At 43.1% G+C, this 18591-nt stretch overlaps 1 protein-coding gene across 1 annotated transcript in view; it reads right to left on the bottom strand.

The window, feature by feature from the left end:
• Positions 1 to 18591, bottom strand: part of LOC137370301 (uncharacterized) — a 138269-nt gene that overhangs the window by 88152 nt on the left and 31526 nt on the right. The window contains exons 13-17 of the mRNA XM_068032680.1: positions 18115 to 18282; positions 12685 to 12803; positions 11188 to 11386; positions 5081 to 5282; positions 3501 to 3640 (exon numbers count right to left, since the gene is read on the bottom strand). Of these exons, the coding sequence (XP_067888781.1) occupies positions 3501 to 3640; positions 5081 to 5282; positions 11188 to 11386; positions 12685 to 12803; positions 18115 to 18282 (828 nt within the window). The remainder of the gene's footprint in view (positions 1 to 3500; positions 3641 to 5080; positions 5283 to 11187; positions 11387 to 12684; positions 12804 to 18114; positions 18283 to 18591) is intronic.

Here is an 18591-nt window from a genome sequence, read left to right as displayed (position 1 = left end):
GTTGGAGCTGCACTCATCCAGGCAAGTGGAGAGTATTCCATCACACTCCTGACTTGTACCTTGTAAGTGGTGGACAGCCTTTTGGGGAGTTAGGAGGTGAGCTACTCGCCACCGAATTCCTAGCCTTTGGCCTGCTCTTGTAGCCACAGTATTTATATGGCTGGTCCAGTTAAATTTCTGGTCAATGGTAACCCCCAGGATGTTGATGGTGGGGTGGGGGGGATTCAGCACTGATAATGCCATTGAATATCAAGGGGAGATGGTTAGATTCTCTCTTGTTGGAGGTGGGCATTGCCTGGCATTTGTGTGGTGCGAATGTTACTTGTCACTTATCAGTCCAAGCCTGAATGTTGTTCAGGTCTTGCGGCATGTGGACACGGACTGCTTCAGTATCTGAGGAGTAGCAAATGCTACTGAGCACTGTGCAATCAATGAATATCCCCTATTCTAACCTTATGATGGAAGGAAGGCCATTGATGAAGCAGCTGAAGATGGTTGGGCTTAGGACGCTACTTCAGGTACTCCTGCTAGGATGTTGTCAGGGCCCATACAATAATGTCCAGGGGCTTAGATGTTCGGCCTCCAACAATCAAAACCATCTTCCTTTGGGCCAGGTATGGCTTCAACCAATGGAGAGTTTTCACCCTGATTCCCATTGACTCCAGTTTTGCCAGGGCTCCTTGATACCATACTCAGTCAAATGCTGCCTTGATGCCAAGGGCAGTCACTCTCAACTCACCTCTTGAATTCAACTCATTTGTCCATGTTTGGACTAAGGCTGTAAAGAGGTCTGAAGCTGAACGGCCCTGGCGAAACCCAAACTGAGCATCGGTGAGCAGATCATTGCTTTGTAAGTGCCACTTGTTGGCACTGTCGCCAACCCTTCCATCATTTTGCTGATATCCAAAGTAGACTGATGGGACAGTAATTGGCTGGGTTGGAGTTGTTCTGCTTTCTGTGGACAGGATATACCTGGGCAATTTTCCACATTGCCGGGTAGATGTTAGTGTTGTAGCTGTACTGGAACAGCTTGGTTAGGGGCGCTACTAGTTCTACAGCACAAGTCTTCAGGTACTCCTGCTGGGATGTTGTCAGGGCCCATAGCCTTTTCTGTATCCAGTGCCTTCAGCCATTTCTTGATATCATGAGAAGTGGATCGAATTGGCTGAAGTCTGGCATCTGTGATGCTGGGGACTTCAGGCGGAGGCCGAGATGGATCATCAACTCGGCACTTCTGGCTGAAGATTGTTGGAAATGCTTCAGCCTTATCTTTCGCACTGATGTGCAGGGCTCCCCCTATCATTGCAGATGGGATGTTTGTGGTGCCTCCTGCTCCTCCTCCAAAAACCTAAATGGGAGGATTTTGCTTACATCTAATAACATTTGGAGAATATACTGAGCAGTGTGAAATATGTTAGATGTAATTAAATTAGACAGAAATCCAACAGCTAATTCAGCTCCATCAGTTAGAAGTATAAAAAAAGTACCTGAACGATGTTAGCTTGAAGTTCAGAAAAGAGGAAAAAGAACTGTGAATGAAACCTATAGATGATTTACCAGAGATGTATCCCAGAGTTTTGAAGCAGTTCATTGCAGAGGAAAACTGATTTGCTCCTATATAGCAGCTACTTTGTGACCCTATTGGATAGGCTGTATGGAGTAGAGGGTCTGCTAGATTGTGCTAGCTCCAGCACTATTCACCTGAGATTGGCCAAAGGATTGAGGAATTTCAAGTGTAAGATACCCCAGCAACAATCGAGTTCTCGCAATCTTTTTTGCTGGTTTAAAAACTTCCCACTGGGAAAAGATCCTGCCCAGAACTGGCCACAACCTCAGACTGAATTAATGAGCAATGGGAGTTTCTGCCAATTGTGCCCATTTGAGGGTCTTCACGGAAGTGCTGAAAATTTTAGGTGTGGGGCACTGATGGGTACCTTTCAAATATTAAAAATATTTTAGTAAAAAAAAGCTATTTACAACCAATGAAACGAGTAAATGCTTCTGCATAGTTTTTAATGTCATTTTTAGCTTGTTAAAATCAAGTTATGCACAGGTGGTGGATGAAACACTCAGTAAAAAATGCTTATTTTTTGCGATAAGCCCTTTTTCAGCTTTATTAATAAAACTGCATCAGGTTACCACTCTTAAATAGATCAAGGAATATTTGTTACCGCAAGGAAAAAAATAAACTATTACGTTCTAAAAGGCTGCCTGATTTTACATTTGTGACTTTGCAAATGAGTTTGAATGGCAACTTGAACCATAGCATCACTTCCACAAACTTGCACGATTTTGAGCGGAATCTCTCCCAGATTGCTGATTGAGCCCAAAGCAGAAGCTCTACCCTCCCCTTTGTCGTGATGAGTCAATAGTCCAGTCCTGGCGCAGCAGCACTGAGACCACTGCTCTTCTGGAACTGTATGAAGTGCTTGGTGCTGTGCTCATGTTCGAATGTGTGGTCATCTCAATTACATGTTATCACAGAACTCCCAGTATATAGTGTATAACCCACAAGGAGTGTGCATGGATGCCATGAGGCTGGGGTTGATGGAAGTTTAACTGATGCCAGCAACTCAAAGGGCCACTGGTCACCTTAAAACTATTGTTTCTGATGAGGAAATATGGCTGCAGCGAGACAAAACAGTGCTGTCATTTCAATATGCTGCTGTGGGGGTCTGACTATAAAGTGGTGTTGGCCAGAAGTGGGTGATTTTTGGCTGCAAATTACATTCCACAGTGAAGAGCAGCACCAGAGAAGTATGGAAGCAAGTGGCAGAAACAACAACAGCTTGCATTTATAGAGCAACTTTAATATCGGGAAACGACCCAAGGTGCTTCACATGGAACCTCATCAAACAAACTTTGACACAAGCTACATAATGGGATATTATGGCAGGTGACCAAAAGCTTGGTCAAAGAGGTGGGCTTTAAGAAGCGTCTTGGAGGAAGAAAGAGAGGTAGAGAGATGGAGCGGTTTAGGAAGGGAATTCCAGAGCTCAGTGTCTTGGCAACTGAAGGCACAGTCACCAATGGTGCGCAACAGGCCATGATTGGAGGAGCACAGATATCAGTTTACAACCGTCAGCAAATGTCAAAAAGAAATACTTGATCAAAAGACAAACTTATGTAAATAATATTGTATAAGTTAGCCTCATCTGTCACAGTTAAGTTTCCATGTGAATCCTGCAACAATTTAATTGTGTACCGTGTTGTAGGGTGATAAATGTCTTCCAATATAACAACCATAGCACAAGATGAGTATGCCCAAAAGGTCACAACTGAAATAGAGATGCCTGCAACTATTTTTAAATAAAATCAAACATTAGACCTATCCTAATGATGCAATTATTATTTGAGAGCCTGTACAGAATTATTACAATCTGAAGGCTGCTGGACAATAATATTTGATGTCGAATTCTAAATAGCAAACATGAACTCAATACAACTGTGCAGTAACATGTGCAATACAAGATAGTGAAAATTTAGAACTAACTACTTACTCTTCCGCACATTCATCATGACTTTGGCTAGGGCTGCTGCCCCAAAACTTTCTGGAACCTTTGGTTCTAGGACTCTGTTCATAATCAGCTTTCTCCCATTCTTCCATTTGTATTAAATTCGTCAGATTATCTATATCTTCCTGAATAGGAATATATTTCAGAGTTTGAGATTAAAATGAAAGGAAATTCCAAGTATTGAGTACTTAACTCCAGATCAGTTTGATTTTTATTGAGAAAGAAAATATTAAGGCAATTGGATGATGCAGTGGATTTGGCCTTTCATCTTAGACACTCTGGTCAGGGACCAGATACCAAAGGCTGGCTAAGTAGTTTAGGAAATGGAATTGGTGCTCTCCTCAGGTTGAGACTGAAGGACATTATTCAGGCAGATAGCAGGAGCTTTAATCTGCATCTAATTACAGAATAACTGCGAATGTTCAATACTGCGACTGGTGATTAACATAAAAAGCATTTTATTCCATAGCACTAACATCCCTTGATTTGCTGAACACAAAGGGAGTGAATTTTGCTCTTTTGCACTACTGCCAACAATCCATAGTGAATCAATAGCCTGTTTTACACCCTGTCCGATTTCCTATCCATTGAAGTCAATACAGCAGAATCTTGGGGGAAAAAAAATCTTATTCCCAGTGTTGGAAAAGTAACATCAGCATCGATTACTGCTAGTTCAAGTATTGCACTATCAAGATGTACGTTCTCTCTGCTCTGCCCCAACAATGTACATTGTGCCCAACCTCATAAGAACATCGCCAAATGGACTGATATGAATTTTCTCATTTCCCACATCAATGGTCCTTTTAGCTTCTCAGTAAGATTACCAAATTAGTACCAGATTTTTAACAGTATTGTGCTGTGGACCTGTTTTCACTATGAACTGGGTTAGAACTAAGAATATAAAAGTTGCTCTGAATATAAGCCAAAGTCCAACAAGTCTCTTTTTTTCACTGATCTCAGAGCGACTTGTTTGCCTTCTCAACATATCCCTGAGTCTTGTCTGTCTCAAAGAGCAAATTCAATTGCCCAAACATATAATTATTTAAATTAATTCTTGGGATGTGGGCACTGTAAGCAAGGGGAACATTATTTGCCCATCCCTTGCTACTTTGAGACACTGTTGTTGGGCCTCCTTCTTTGAACAACAGTGTGTGGTGATTTTGTACAACTAAATGGCTTGCTAGGCTAGTTCATAGGGCAGTTAAGAGTCAATCATCACATTGGCATGGGATTGCAGACACACATAAACCAGGTTGGAATGGAAACGGACAGCTCCATGGTTGCTTTTACTAATGCCAGCTTTTAATTTCTCGATTTTTGAAACTGAATTCAAATTCTCAAACTGCCATATCTCATGTGAGATGCCTGCAAACCTCAAATAAAGTAAACCTTCACTCCCTTAGCCTGCCAGTTTGGACTGGATACAAAATCATTTCTCAAAGGACAATCTCATTAACATGTTGCAGCATCCAGTTCCTCTTTACTCTAATTTATGGTGCAGTTGTTTCAAACTTTTGATGTATTCGATTTGACTAAATATGATTTCATCAGAAGAGTCACATTACCTTTATTTGAATAGTGACTTTTTTGAGATCATCTTCTTGATCTACTGTCAGGTCATCGTCAAAGAATATTTCCAAAGGCGCACATGACTTATGAATATATTCTTGAAATTTATTCTTTCTCTTCAGATCAAGATGATCTTCAACGTATAGTACAATGCTAGCCTGTTGCATGGCTGCATTTGCATTTGCATTGTCATAAACTCTGAAATAAGAACCATCAACGATCAACACAAGCACATCAAGAAAATCAATGACAAATATAAGAATGTAAGAAAGCATCAAATAGAAGTCTTCACACTTTCCATAGAACAGGTACAATCTATCATATCATATGAACACACAAATTAGGAGCAGGAGTAGGCCACTGGGCCCCTCGAGCCTGCTCCGTCATTCAACAAGATCATGGCTGATCTGATTGTAACCTCAACTCCACATTTCCACCTACCCACAATAACCTTTCATCCCCTTGCTTATTGAGAATTTATCAACCTCTGCCATAAAAATATTCAAAGACTCTGCTTCCACTGCCTTTTGAGGAAGAGAGCTCCAAAGAGTCACAACCCTCTGATGGAAAAAAATTCCCCTCATCTCTGTCTTAAATGTTTTTAAACAGTGATCTCTAGTTCTAGATTCTCCCACAAGAGGAAACATCCTTGTCCTTATCTACCCTGTCAGGACCCTTCAGGATCTTATATGTTTCAATCAAGTGACCTCTTACTCTTCTAAACTCCAGCAGATACAAGGCTAGCCTGTCCAATTGTACCTCGTAAGACAACCTGCCCATTCCAGGTATTAGTCTAGTAAACCTTCACTGAACTGCTTCCAACACATTTACATCCTTCCTTAAAAAGGAGACCAACACTGAACACAGTAATCCAGATGTGGTCTCGCCAATGCCCTGTATAACTGAAGCATAACCTCCCTACTTTTGTATTCAATTCCCCTTGCAATAAATAACAACATTCTATTAACTGTCCTAATTACATGCTGAACCTGCATACTAAACTTTTGCGATTCATGCACTAGGACACCCAGATCCCTCTGCATCTCAGAGCTCCACAATATCACCATTTAGATAATATGCTTCTTTTTTAATTCTTCCTGACAAAGTGGACAATTTCACATTTTCCCACATTATACTCTATTTGCCAGATCTTTGTCCACTCACTTAACCTATCTATATCCCTTTGTAGCCTTCTTATATCCTCTTCACAACTTACTTTCCAACCTATCTTTGTGTCATCAGCAAATTTAGCAACCATATTTTCAGTCCCTTCATCCAAGTCATTTATGTAAATTGTAAAAAAGTTGCCGCCTCAGCACTGATCCCTGTGGCACATCACTCGCTACAACTGGCCAACCAGAAAATGACCTATTTATGACTACTCTCTGTTTCCTCATTTAAAAGGTACCTGGACATGCACCTGAAATGCTGTAACCTGCAAGGCAACGCACCAGGTGCTGGAAGGTGGGATTAGATTGGGCAGCTAGTTTTCTTTTGGCTGACGCAGACACGATGGGCTGAATGGCATCCTTCTGTGTCATAATTTTTCTATGTTTCTGTGGTTCTACGGAAGCTCCTCAAGCCGTAGACACTTACTGCAGATGTGGTTACCATGGATTGCAGTGGGATCCAGGAGCTCCCACATATTGTAACTGTGACACATTACCTGTCCTGCCATCTTTACTGTGTTAATTTAATTTTTTTTCTTAATTAATTTATAGTTCCCTCCTTATCGAACTCCCTCACTTACCAAACTCCCTGCTTCACATTCTGTGCCCCCCAGCAGCACACAGTGCAATCATGGACTCTACTTTCCCTTACTCCATCAATCTCCTGAGGGAATGTTCGACATAAATACTCCCAAAACCCTGAAGGTAATCAAACACAATATCTAATATGTCTATTCACCCCTCTACTTTTTAGTCCTATCCTGCAACAACAACTTGCATTTATTATAAACGTGAAATACTGCAGATGCTGGAAATCTGAAACACAAACAAGAAATGCTGGAAATATTCAGCAGGTCTGGCAGCATCTGTGGAGAGAGAAACAGAGTTAACATTTCAGGTCAGTGATCCTTCATCAGAACTGGCAGATATTAGAAATGTAAAAGGTTTTAAGCAAATAAAGCGGGGGTGGGGCAAGAGATAACAAAAGAGGTGTTGATAGTCCAAGTTCACAGAGAATAACTGACCAGAAGGTCATGGAGCAAAGGCAAATGGTATGTTAATGGTGTGCTGAAAGACAAAGCATTAGTACAGAGAGGGTGTTAATTGACAGAAAACTGAATAGCTTGGCCTCAAGCACAAACATGAAAATAACAGTGTAGAAAAAAAGCTAAACAAATTAAATTAAATAAATACATAAAAAAAATTTTTAAAGAAAAATTAACTAAAAAGGGGGGCCCGTCATGCTCTGAAATGATTGAACTCAATGTTCAGTCCAGCAGGCTGCAGTGTGCCTAATCGGTAAATGAGATGCTGTTCCTTGAGCTTGCGTCGATGTTCACTGGAACACTGCAGCAATCCCAGGACAGAGATGTGGGCATGAGAGCAGGGGGGAGTGTTGAAATGGCCAGAACCGGAAGCTCGGGGTCATGCTTTCAGACTGAGTGGAGGTGTTCCGCAAAGCAGTCACCCAGTCTGCGTTTGGTCTCCCCAGTGTAGAGGAGACCACATTGTGAGCAGCAAATACAGTATACTAAATTGAAAGAAGTACAAGTAAATCGCTGCTTCACCTGAAAGAAGTGTTTGGGGCCTTGGATAGTGAGGAGAGAGGAGGTAAATAGGCAGGTATTACACCTCTGCTATTGCAGGGGAAGGTGCCGTGGGAAGGGGAGGAGGTGGTAGGGGTAATGGAGGAGTGGACGAGGGTGTCGCGGAGGGAATGATTTCTTCAGAATGCTGACAGGGGAAGGGAGGGTTAGGTGCATTTGGTAGTGGCATCACGCTGGATGTGGTGGAAAGAGCGGAGGATGATCCTTTGGATATGGAGGCTGGTTGGGTGGAAAGTGAGGACAAGGGGAACCCTGTCATGGTTCTGGGAGAGAGGGGAAGGGATGAGGGTAGAGGTGCGGGAAATGGGCCGGACACGGTTTCCCAGTTTCTCCGTCTCCAACAAATCTGCTTTGATGATTCTACCTTCCATGATAGCGCTTCTGATATTTATTCATTTATTTAGAGATACAGCACTGAAACAGGCCCTTCGGCCCACTGAGTCTGTGCCGACCAACAACCACCCATTTATACTAATCCTATATTAATCCCATATTCTCTACCACATCCCCACCATTCTCCTACCACCTACCTACACTTGGGGCAATTTTTAATGGCCAATTTACCTATCAACCTGCAAGTCTTTGGAGGTGGGAGGAAACCGGAGCAGCCGGCAGAAACCCACGCAGACACAGGGAGAACTTGCAAACTCCGCACAGGCAGTACCCAGAACTGAACCCGGGTCACTGGAGCTGTGAGGCTGCGGTGCTAACCACTGCGCCACTGTGCCGCCCAAAAAAGAAGAGAAGATTGAGAGGAGATTTGATTGAGGTATTCAAAATCATGAGGGGTCTGGACACAGTAGATAAGGAAAAACTGTTCCCATTGAACCAGAAGACACCGATTTAAGGTGATTGGCAAAAGAAGCAATGGTGACAAGAGGAAAAACTTTCTTATGCAGCGAGTAGTTAGGATGTGGAATGCACTGCCTGAGATTGTGGTGGAGGCAAATTCAATGATGGATTTCCAAAGAGAATTGGATAATTATCTGAGGAGAAAAAATTTGTATGTCTTCCTTCTTCCTCAACCGAGGACTCCCCCCCACTGTGGTTGTCAGGGCCTTCAGTCGTGTCCGGCCCATTTCCCGTACCTCTACCCTCAATAATTCAATAATTGTCTTTGTTCCATGACCTTCTGGTCAGTTATTCTCTGTGACCTTGTCAAATCAACACCTTCTCTTTGGTTATCTCTTGCCCCACCCTCGCTTTTCTTGCTTAAAACCTTTTACATTTCTAATAGTTGCCAGTTCTGATGAAGGGTCACTGACCTGAAACTTTAACTCTGCTTCTCTCTCCACAGATGCTGCCAGACCTGCTGAGTATTTCCAACATTTCTTGTTTGTGTTGCATTTATATAGCACCTTTAATGTAATTAGATGTTACAAGGTGAGTCACAGAAGCATTATCAAACAGAGGCAATCCCACCACCCAAGAACACATACAGCATCATATCCCCTAGAGTATTTAACAATCTTAATTTATACATACCCTGTAACAACCTTCGAACCCATTTATAAATATTTCTCCAGATCTTTTTGGAAGAGCCAATTGACACAGATGCAGATGCTCTTGCTGGGAGCATCAATGCATTGTGCAGTGGTTGGAAAATATTTCTCTTGGCTCAAATTTTGCTTCTTTATTTTGAAACAGATCCCTATAATTCTTCACTCATGGTCCATTTCAAATATATATCTTACATCTTCATTATCTATGCCTCAGCGTTTTAAAGTCCTGGATCTGTCCCTTCTCATTCTTCTTAACTCCATTTAAAAGAAGTTCAACACTGAAAGTCTTTGCATAGCTGAGAGCGCTATAGTTGGGAGTAGCATTAAGATGTAAAGGGTTAATGCTGAAGACATTGAGAGCAACCCCTCCCACTGTAAGAGTGATGCTGTCATAGACACATGAGATTAGGCTGGAGAGAAGAGAGCAGCACAAAGGACGTTAGCTTAGGAGGCTTGATGAGAATGTATATAGTATGATGTAAATACTAAACAGTTCTTAGTTGACCTTATCCTGAGTCTGAGACTTTCTCCAGAACATATTTAGTAGCATTACAGGGACAACAACAAACAACATTAACTTTCTAATTTGCTTTGAATTCTCTTGAATGCATCAATGCTGTTTTAGCTTCTCTTCAAAACAGTATTTGACAGCCATCGTTTTCCGAGGTTCCACAGCATTACAGAACTGCACAATCAGGAGTAGAGAAAATTAGACTCTCAGCCCCATGACCTCAATTTATAAGTGCCTAATTTTCCAAGGCGAGCCTTTGTGACTAAGAATGAAACAATTCTGGGTGCTGGGTCAGATATTTCCATGCAATGGGTGGAGCTTTTTGATAATGCTTTGGTACTTCCTTAATCCTTTGAGAAGCTTTGCAAAAGTGGGATGAGGTACATTGAGAGGGAGGTGCTAATATAGTTCTTCTTCTGCTATGCCCTGATGATGGGCACCTCAAAAATCTGAGTATGGTCTCTCCAACTTGGATAACACTCATTAACACGGTTCCCTCAGGCTATCAAATCAGGCAGTGAATGACTCCAGTAAGTGGGTGCCCAAGATTTCAATGACACCAGTCATAGCATTCATGAGAAAGTGCATTTTGGCATTTGCTCCCTCCCCACTTTTGAGCTCCTCTGCACATCACCCCGGAAATGTCACTCAATCTATGACACTCTGCAGTTCCATAGGCTCCTGCAGCAGGTCTACAATGATGTTGGAGATTCAGTGTTGCACATTCACTTGCAAGTTGTGATTGCACCTTTCTCAACCTCACTCTCTGAACCCTCTAGGATATTAGTGACTGTGCTGATGGCAGTGAACATACTTGGCAAAATCTGCTGTGATGTGCTATTCCATTATGGGGGCACTGCAGCCAAGTCTGACCTGGTCCTCCTCCTCTTCTGTCATTCACCCTATCACAGACCTTCCCTTTTGTTTTTCTTCCCTCTCCCCTACCCCCTTTCATTTGCTGAAAACCTACGTCATTTCTAACTTTTGCCAGTTCTGATGAAAGGTCACACAGACCTGAAACGTTAACTCTGTTTTTCTCTCCACAGATGCTGCTAAGTATTTCCAGCTCTTACTGTTTTTGTTTCTGATCCTGTACTTGTTTGTTATCCTATGAATGTCCAATTGAAGTCCATTGACAGGATCAGGAAACTGGAGGATTTTTCCCCTCCTCTACCCCACAGATTCTGAGGTCCGTCATTGCCACCCTTGATCTGTATCAGTAACAGCAGCAAAACCACATCCATTTTACCCAATGACCCAGAAAGGGAGGTAACATTATATCTTATGTCTTAAATATTTTTCATGAAGACTTACCTTTGGAAGGTGTCTGAAAGCAGTGCTATGAGAAGATTGATACAAAGAATGCTTGAGACCCCAAGAAATGTTCCACAGAGAAAATATGCCATTACTGGGTCCTTTGCGTACATATCCTCAAACCCATAATCATCAACCAGTGTAATACGAAAGACAGTAAACATCATCTGGGGCAGAGTTGTCATATTTGATACAAGGCCTAGAAGCAAGGGAATGATGGAAGATAATAATTCATTGAGAAAGCAGAGCAGAAAACACTGTGAACCTTTAATTGTGTCTTCTCACAATTTTATAGGGCTGAAATTCTGCTGGCCCATTCCGATGGCACAACTGTGGTGCAGCAGAATCCACAGCCATCCTAAGAAGAGGCCACCAATTGTGTATTGAATTTTGGGGTGGGATCATTAGCATGGTTGGGCAGGCGTCTTGTACCTGTGATGGCCTATCAGTGGGGCACCAACTCTTACAGAGGCCTGGAATGTTGGACCAGCCCCAAAGTAGCTGAGGCCCAGGATGAGCCTTTTAAGAGCAGAGCGGCCACCAACTTTGTAGCTCCTAATGGAACTACCTGCCATCCCTGCAAGGCAATCCATTCCCTTTAGTATTGCTATCAGCTTTCTCCGTCAGGTTGGAGTCTCTACTAGTTCTAATGGGCCAATGAGATGGTGGACTGGGGAAACACTGAAACTCCCCAAGCCACATCCCTTCGATGCACTGGGGGCCAGAAGTAGACCCAACCATAGCCCTCCCCACCCCACTCCAACCTTCTGCATTCTACTCAAGCCACAACACTATCCTGCAGTTTCTGGTTATCCATGGGGAACGTGATGAAGGCATTGCCTTTAGAAGACATGGCATCACTCATGTGTTTAAAGCAAGTATGTACTGTCAACTGCCTGATGTTACTGATATCCCCCATTATTCTTATCCCATTCTATAATCTACTGTCATTATTCTACTGTCATTATTCTACCCATGGAGTCTGTGGCATATCCAGATTTTTAATGCTATCCTCAAACTGCTCGATGACTCAAACCAGACCATTTAGCTTTGTGACTACCCCAGGAATATGAAATGAACCTTTCTTAATTTCCAAATTCTCTTGAAAGAAAAAGCTGCTCCTGTCTCTTCTGTTCTTTGGGATATCTTTATTACCCTTACATTTTGAATTAATTCCTACCTTCTGGGTGAGTCATTATTCCGTAATTCTTTTAACATCAGTAACTTTCAGTGTTCTGGTGACAGGGTTGAAATTCCCCTTTTAATGAGAAATGGGAGAGCGCTTGTTAATGGCTCACTAAAGAAACCATATTGGCAGAAATTGCTCCTTTTAGTCGCACCCTTCGGCAACCTAATCAGCAGCTCATTAATTATGGGCATATGAGAAATATGGGCATTTGTTTGTCTTTTGTCATAAAGAGAAATTTTGCCCTCTAGTCTCAAAATGATAAAAATGTGATTGCCATCAAATGATCTGCAGGTAAACACAAGACTTACCACCAAATATGATCCAAAACGCACAAGCAAAAGGGATGTAAAACTCTCCGTAAAGAAAGAGGAACTTCAGGAGGTCAATGATAATTTTCCCAAGCATCACAATGAATGGTCCCAGAGACCTAAAGCAGAAAATTAACAACATTACACAAATAAAGAGGCAGAAGTGAGAGTTGTTACAATTTGGCAGGATGATTAAGGAGGCCACATACTGCTTGGATAAGATGACCAGATTTTCTGAATCCCGCGGCATTTTAGACGGCAGGACCAAAGGTTGGCACAACTTCTGCTTCCGCCATTTTTCTCATATCCCACGCAATTCATTATTCAAATAAATGGTGCAGCAACGGGCACAGGGGACACATGGGATCATGCGGCGGGGACGGCTTTTCATTGGTGGAACCTACTGTCACTGGGCTAAGCACCATGATTGCCACAGATATAAAGGATTCTGTACTTGCAGCCTCAAGGATCAGCAGCCTTGCCTTCCTGTAAGTCTCCTCAGAGTAACCTAAATTAAAGCTTGTACTTAATTCAAAATGCTTTTGCCTCCCTTGATTTGTGAAACCCAGCACCAACTTCACATCATTTATTTTTCCTGCAGCAAAATTGAAGCAAATATCAGCCAGCAGGCAGCGTCCCGCCCCATGGTTTAGTGTTGCCTTTCTGCAGGTTCTCCTCCAGGCCATCAGAGAAAGGCAGGAGGTCCTCTTCCCTGCAGATGGAGTCCGAAAACCCTCCCACCTGACTAAAATGGCCTAGATGGAGGTAGCAGAAGAGGTCTTGAACTGTGGGGCGACATGCAGAACCTGGGTTCAATGTCGCAAACAGATCAATGACTTGCTCAGATCGGCGAGGGTAAGTGGTCTTGGCAAAGCAGCTCTGTTGTTTTCCTCCCTGGTTCCGGGTCTTTAAGAGAGAGGGTAGACAAGGCATGTGCTGGAATGTGCGAGCAGCCTTGGTGCCATTCACTAAATGATTGTGTGCCAAGATGAAGATTGGATGCTTGGATGTGTTGTGCGAAAGCCACAGCAGAGTGAATGATATTGATGCACGTATGCAATGGTTGTGATACATCTTTCGACATGTCAGTAAATCTGCACTGTCTCTTGCAGGATAAATGCACCCACAGCCAGCACGAACATGCTAAAATGGGAGGAAGTGTCCCTGACATTGGGGTGCTAACCCTGGCTGAGGAGGTGGCGTCAGAAATTGTGAGAGGAGGGAGGCAGAGCAATCGCAGATGACGAAGCAGGGTCCAGAAGGCCTCATCTCCACTGTGTCAAGTGTCAAGGCAGCATAAGCACATTTTAAAAATGACAGTGCTGTTATTGATCATAGCTTTGGTGGATGTGCCAGCAGCTTTGCACCTATTCTTCAGCTCTGCATTGGGAATGATGGACTTGTGTCATCAACCATGTACAAAGTGGGTAACCCATGTCACCCTGGATCTAGCCGTCCACTTCGGCTTGTTCTTCAAAAACTTCTGGCAACTCTGATTCCCTCAAAATGAATGAGTCATGACAGCGCCTAGGAAACGTTCACAAACCTGTATTAATTTTTCTGGTGGTCGCAAACCACTTGTACGTTCAAATATTGGAAGCCTTTGCGAATCATAAATGCAGCAGTCTGGTCCCAGGGAGCTCTAACAGCTACATGAGTGCAATCGATCACCCCTGGCACCCTAGGGAACCCAGCATTGGCAGCAAAGTCTGCATACCTTGCTGCATGGCTGTCCTCATTTACAGGTAAGTAGATGAACTCATTGGCACGAAGAAATAGGGCATTGGTCACTCTTTGATAAACCTATGGATCACAGACTGTGATAAGTCACATGTGTCACCCATTGATCCCTGGAAGACGCTGGTGAGCAATAAATTGAGTGCAGCAGTCACCTGGAGGGAAGGTGGCATGGATGTCCCAAAAAACCCAAGCGTCTACAGGTCATGCTGCAGGATCATAGAATTTTCTGACCATTTTACAAAACATCCTTGGGCGTCTCTGACATTGCCTCGCTGACATTTGAAAGTGACTTGTCCTTGTCCTGAGGATGCGATGACGTGCCAGCGCCCGTCTTCAGATATGAGATTCCTGCACATTGTCAGTTGCAGCTTTGCAAATAATGACGTGAGCAGAACATTCCAATTCAACCTCCTGATGCCAGCCAGCAGAAACATCCAGGCAATGTGCAGTCTTCTTTTCTGTGCCTTAGAAATGCAGCCAGTTTGAGTAACCACCCACAATCATTTGTTTCTTCTCGCTCGCCTTGTAATCTTTGAGTGGCCACAAGGTTTTCATTATCGTCCGAAAAAATGGTGCGCAGTGCAATTTAAGGCAAGTCCCCCCATCTTCCAAACTCCTCCTCCCACCTTCCAGCCTGAACCCACCCAATGTAGCCTTAATCCTTCCCTCCGCCAACATTGAACCTCCCCCCCATTACCGTGCACCACTGTCACAATCATTTTATTCGTGCCATCCCTCCCCTCTGTTCCTACTCCCATTACCATCAAAATGCCCACTCTGACCCTTGGTCCTCCTGACATCCACCTGAATATTATTGCCAAGCGTGCTAATAATGTGGAACTTGCTGCCACAAGGAATAGTTGAGGCGAATAGCAGAGATGCATTAGATAAGTTAGATAAGCACATGAGGGAGAAAGGCATGGAAGGATTTGTTGATATAGTTAGAAGAGGGGCTCTGGAGCATCGTGTGGAGCATAAACTCAGGCATAGAACAATTGGGCTAAATATAGACTCGATGTAATTCTATGTATGTAAAAAGTAACTTTTTAAATAGTACCTCTTAATATAATGCAGCTTCTTTTGTCAAGGATAGTATTTGAGAAAAAACACATTTATATAAAATATATACATAAAAAATGCGGAGTAGTTGGGAGAACTTGTCATTCTGGGCTGGCGGAAATTCAGATAGTTCTTAGGGTCCAATGGAAAATATTCTCAATCTTTAATCTTTAATCCTAGACCCTCATGAAATTAGGTTGCCACTGGCACATTTGCCAACATGCAGTCACACTAAAAACGTATAGGGGTTTTATATACATACATCTATATGAGAGGTCATCAACCTGAAATGCTAAATCTGTTTCTCTCTCAACAGATGCTGCCTGAACATTTCCAGCACTTTCTGTCTTTATTTCAGATTTCCACCATCTGCAGTATTTTTAATTTTTTTTTATGCGTTCCATTTATGCATTTATGTTGCCCATCCCTATTTGCTCTTGAGAAGGTGGTGGTGAGCTGCCTTCTTGAACCACTGCAGTCTATCTGGTGTGGGTAGATCCAGAGTGCTGTCAGGGAGGGAGTTCCGGGATTTGGATCTGGGTGATGGGAGGCAATCCCAGAGGGGGCCTCAAATGCTTTGGCAAAGGGACAGAATTTTTCTGTGGACACAGGAGAAGCACTCCTGCTTTTTTGAGCAGCCTCAAGCCATCCCTTTGAGGATCAGTGGTTAGGCTGCTTTAGGTTAAGCAACTAAGTGAAGCATGTATGGCATTTATACCTGAATTTTGCATTTGGGGCCCTACAAAAGGCACAGGACTCTAAACTGCATATTTAAAGAGCCTAATTCCTACTTCGGTAGGCACCTGGACAACTATAAGTCACCTGAACCTGAATATAGCATCCAGAGTACTTACACTCCAGATCAACTGTGACAGATTGTGGTGAAAACATTGGAGGCCTGAATTTCTCCCCCATTCTTACTAACCAGTAGATTAACACACACAAAAGCAAAATACTAGGAATGCTGGAAATCTGAAATAAAATCAGAAAATGCTGGAAATACTCAGCAGGTCTGGAAGTACCTGTGGAGAGAGAAACAGAATTAATGATTCAGGTTGATGACCCTTCATCAGTTTTTTTATCCCGCACTTCCATCATTCAGATGTTGATGTAGCAGAGATCCCATGCAAACAACATCAGACCTGTTTGCTTGCTAAGATTTCAGTACACATGTAACTGAACCGACTTTTACAATGGGCCCAAATTAAATTTTCATGATCATATGTCTGTCACATGGAGACATTTTCTCTCACCAAAAGAAAAAGATCCGAGGATCAATCAGCTGGGATTGTCCTTGCACACCTGTTACCTCTTGGCTCTATAGCAACAGCTGAAGAAGCTCGGGAACAAGTCACGTTGCAGAGAGCAGTATGTGACACAGGATAAATTGTCTCTGCTCCTCACTTAAAGCCACTGACCCATGTTGAGGTATGGTTTATAGACACTGATAATCCTCAACTATCTTACTAAAGTAGCCATTGTTCATGTGCCTGCAGACTATTTGACTATAGCTTAGGGGTCGCTACACAATTAAGCCTGTTCTTCTCAGCCAATTGCTCGTGGGCACTTTTGTGGGGGGAGTGCTGGTGGAGGGAGAACAAGCAGTAAATGTGAAAAGACAACAGGTTAGTAAAACTTTCTCATATCAGTGTTGCATTCAATCTGTGAATAACATGGATGCAGTTTAATGTTTAAGAGAATAGTCGCAAAATCACTATGACAAACCTCAGATCTGAATTTGAGCAGTCGGACCCTCATGCTGGACTAAGAGTATTTTTTTTGAATAAACTAAACTAGATGTGGAAGAGACTGTAATGCATAAAATTCACCTGCATTACTTTGTGAATCACCAAATGAGTATTGTGGTGCGAAGAGCAGGAAAGAAAAGTAACATAATCTGGAGACATCTTTATCTTTTTTTTATGCGTTTTATGGGGACATGGGCATCACTGGCCAGGCCAGCATTTATTGCTTATCCCTAATTGCCCTTGAGAAGGTGGTGGTGAGCTTCCTTCTTGAACCGCTGCAGTCCTTGTGGGGTAGATATAGCCACAGTGCTGTTAGGAAGGGAGTTCCGGGATTTTGACCCAACGACAGTGAAGGAATGGCGATATAGTTCCATGTCAGGATGGTGTGTGACTTGAAGGGGAACTTGCGGGTGGTGTTCCCATGCATCTGCTGCCCATGTCCTTCTAGGTGGTAGAGGTCACAGGTTTGGTAGGTGCTGTCAAAGACGCCTTGGTGAGTTGCTGCAGTGCATCTTGTCAATGGTACACACTGCTACCACTGTGCGTCAGTGTGGAGGGAGTGAATGTTGAAGGTGCTGGATGGGGTGCCAATCACGCTGACTGCTTTGTCCTGGATGGTGTTGAGCTTTTTGGGTGTTGTTGGAGCTGCACCCATCCAGGCAAGTGGAGAGTATTCCATCACACTCCTGACTTGTGCCTTGTAGATGGTGGACAGGCTTTGGGGAGCCAGGAGGTGAGTTACTCACCGCAGGATTCCTAGCCTCTGACCTGCTCTTGTAGCCACGGTATTTATATGGCTGGTCAAATTCAGTTTCTGGTCAATGGCAACCCCCCAGGGTGTTGATCTGGGGGAGAAGAATAAACAAACAGGTGAGCTTCATACCTGATAGCTCGGACGTGCTTCATGAGCCGAAGCCAAAGGAATATGATGGTCACAGCAAATAGTCGAATATGCGCAATGTGAATAAAATCACTATTCATTAACAGATCAGCTGCATGAGTTGCTATCAGAGCAAAGAGCAGCAGATAAACCATCCAGTCAAACAAATTCCTGGAAAAAATGGCAACAATCATATCAATGATATTAAGTATACACAAGTACAGATGGTGCTCAGCATTATCATACTAACAGTGCTAAGGAGCAGGGATAGCTTGAGAACTACTCTGTTTGGTTTCAATCCAAATTATGTTAACTGGCCAGGTACTGATTTGAGGCAGCAGTCTCACCCAATAGAATGGACGGAAAATTGGAGAGGAAAATTGCATTTAGACAGTGTCACCTTTCCTCAGCAGCCAGTTACAGAAGACATTGGCAGCAGGTACCTATAGCATGATGTGCACACACCATTTGCTCCAGGTA

Source organism: Heterodontus francisci, chromosome 5 (assembly GCF_036365525.1).
Source record: "Heterodontus francisci isolate sHetFra1 chromosome 5, sHetFra1.hap1, whole genome shotgun sequence".
In the NCBI taxonomy this organism is placed as follows: domain Eukaryota; kingdom Metazoa; phylum Chordata; class Chondrichthyes; order Heterodontiformes; family Heterodontidae; genus Heterodontus; species Heterodontus francisci.
This window is presented reverse-complemented; position numbering and strand designations above follow the sequence as displayed.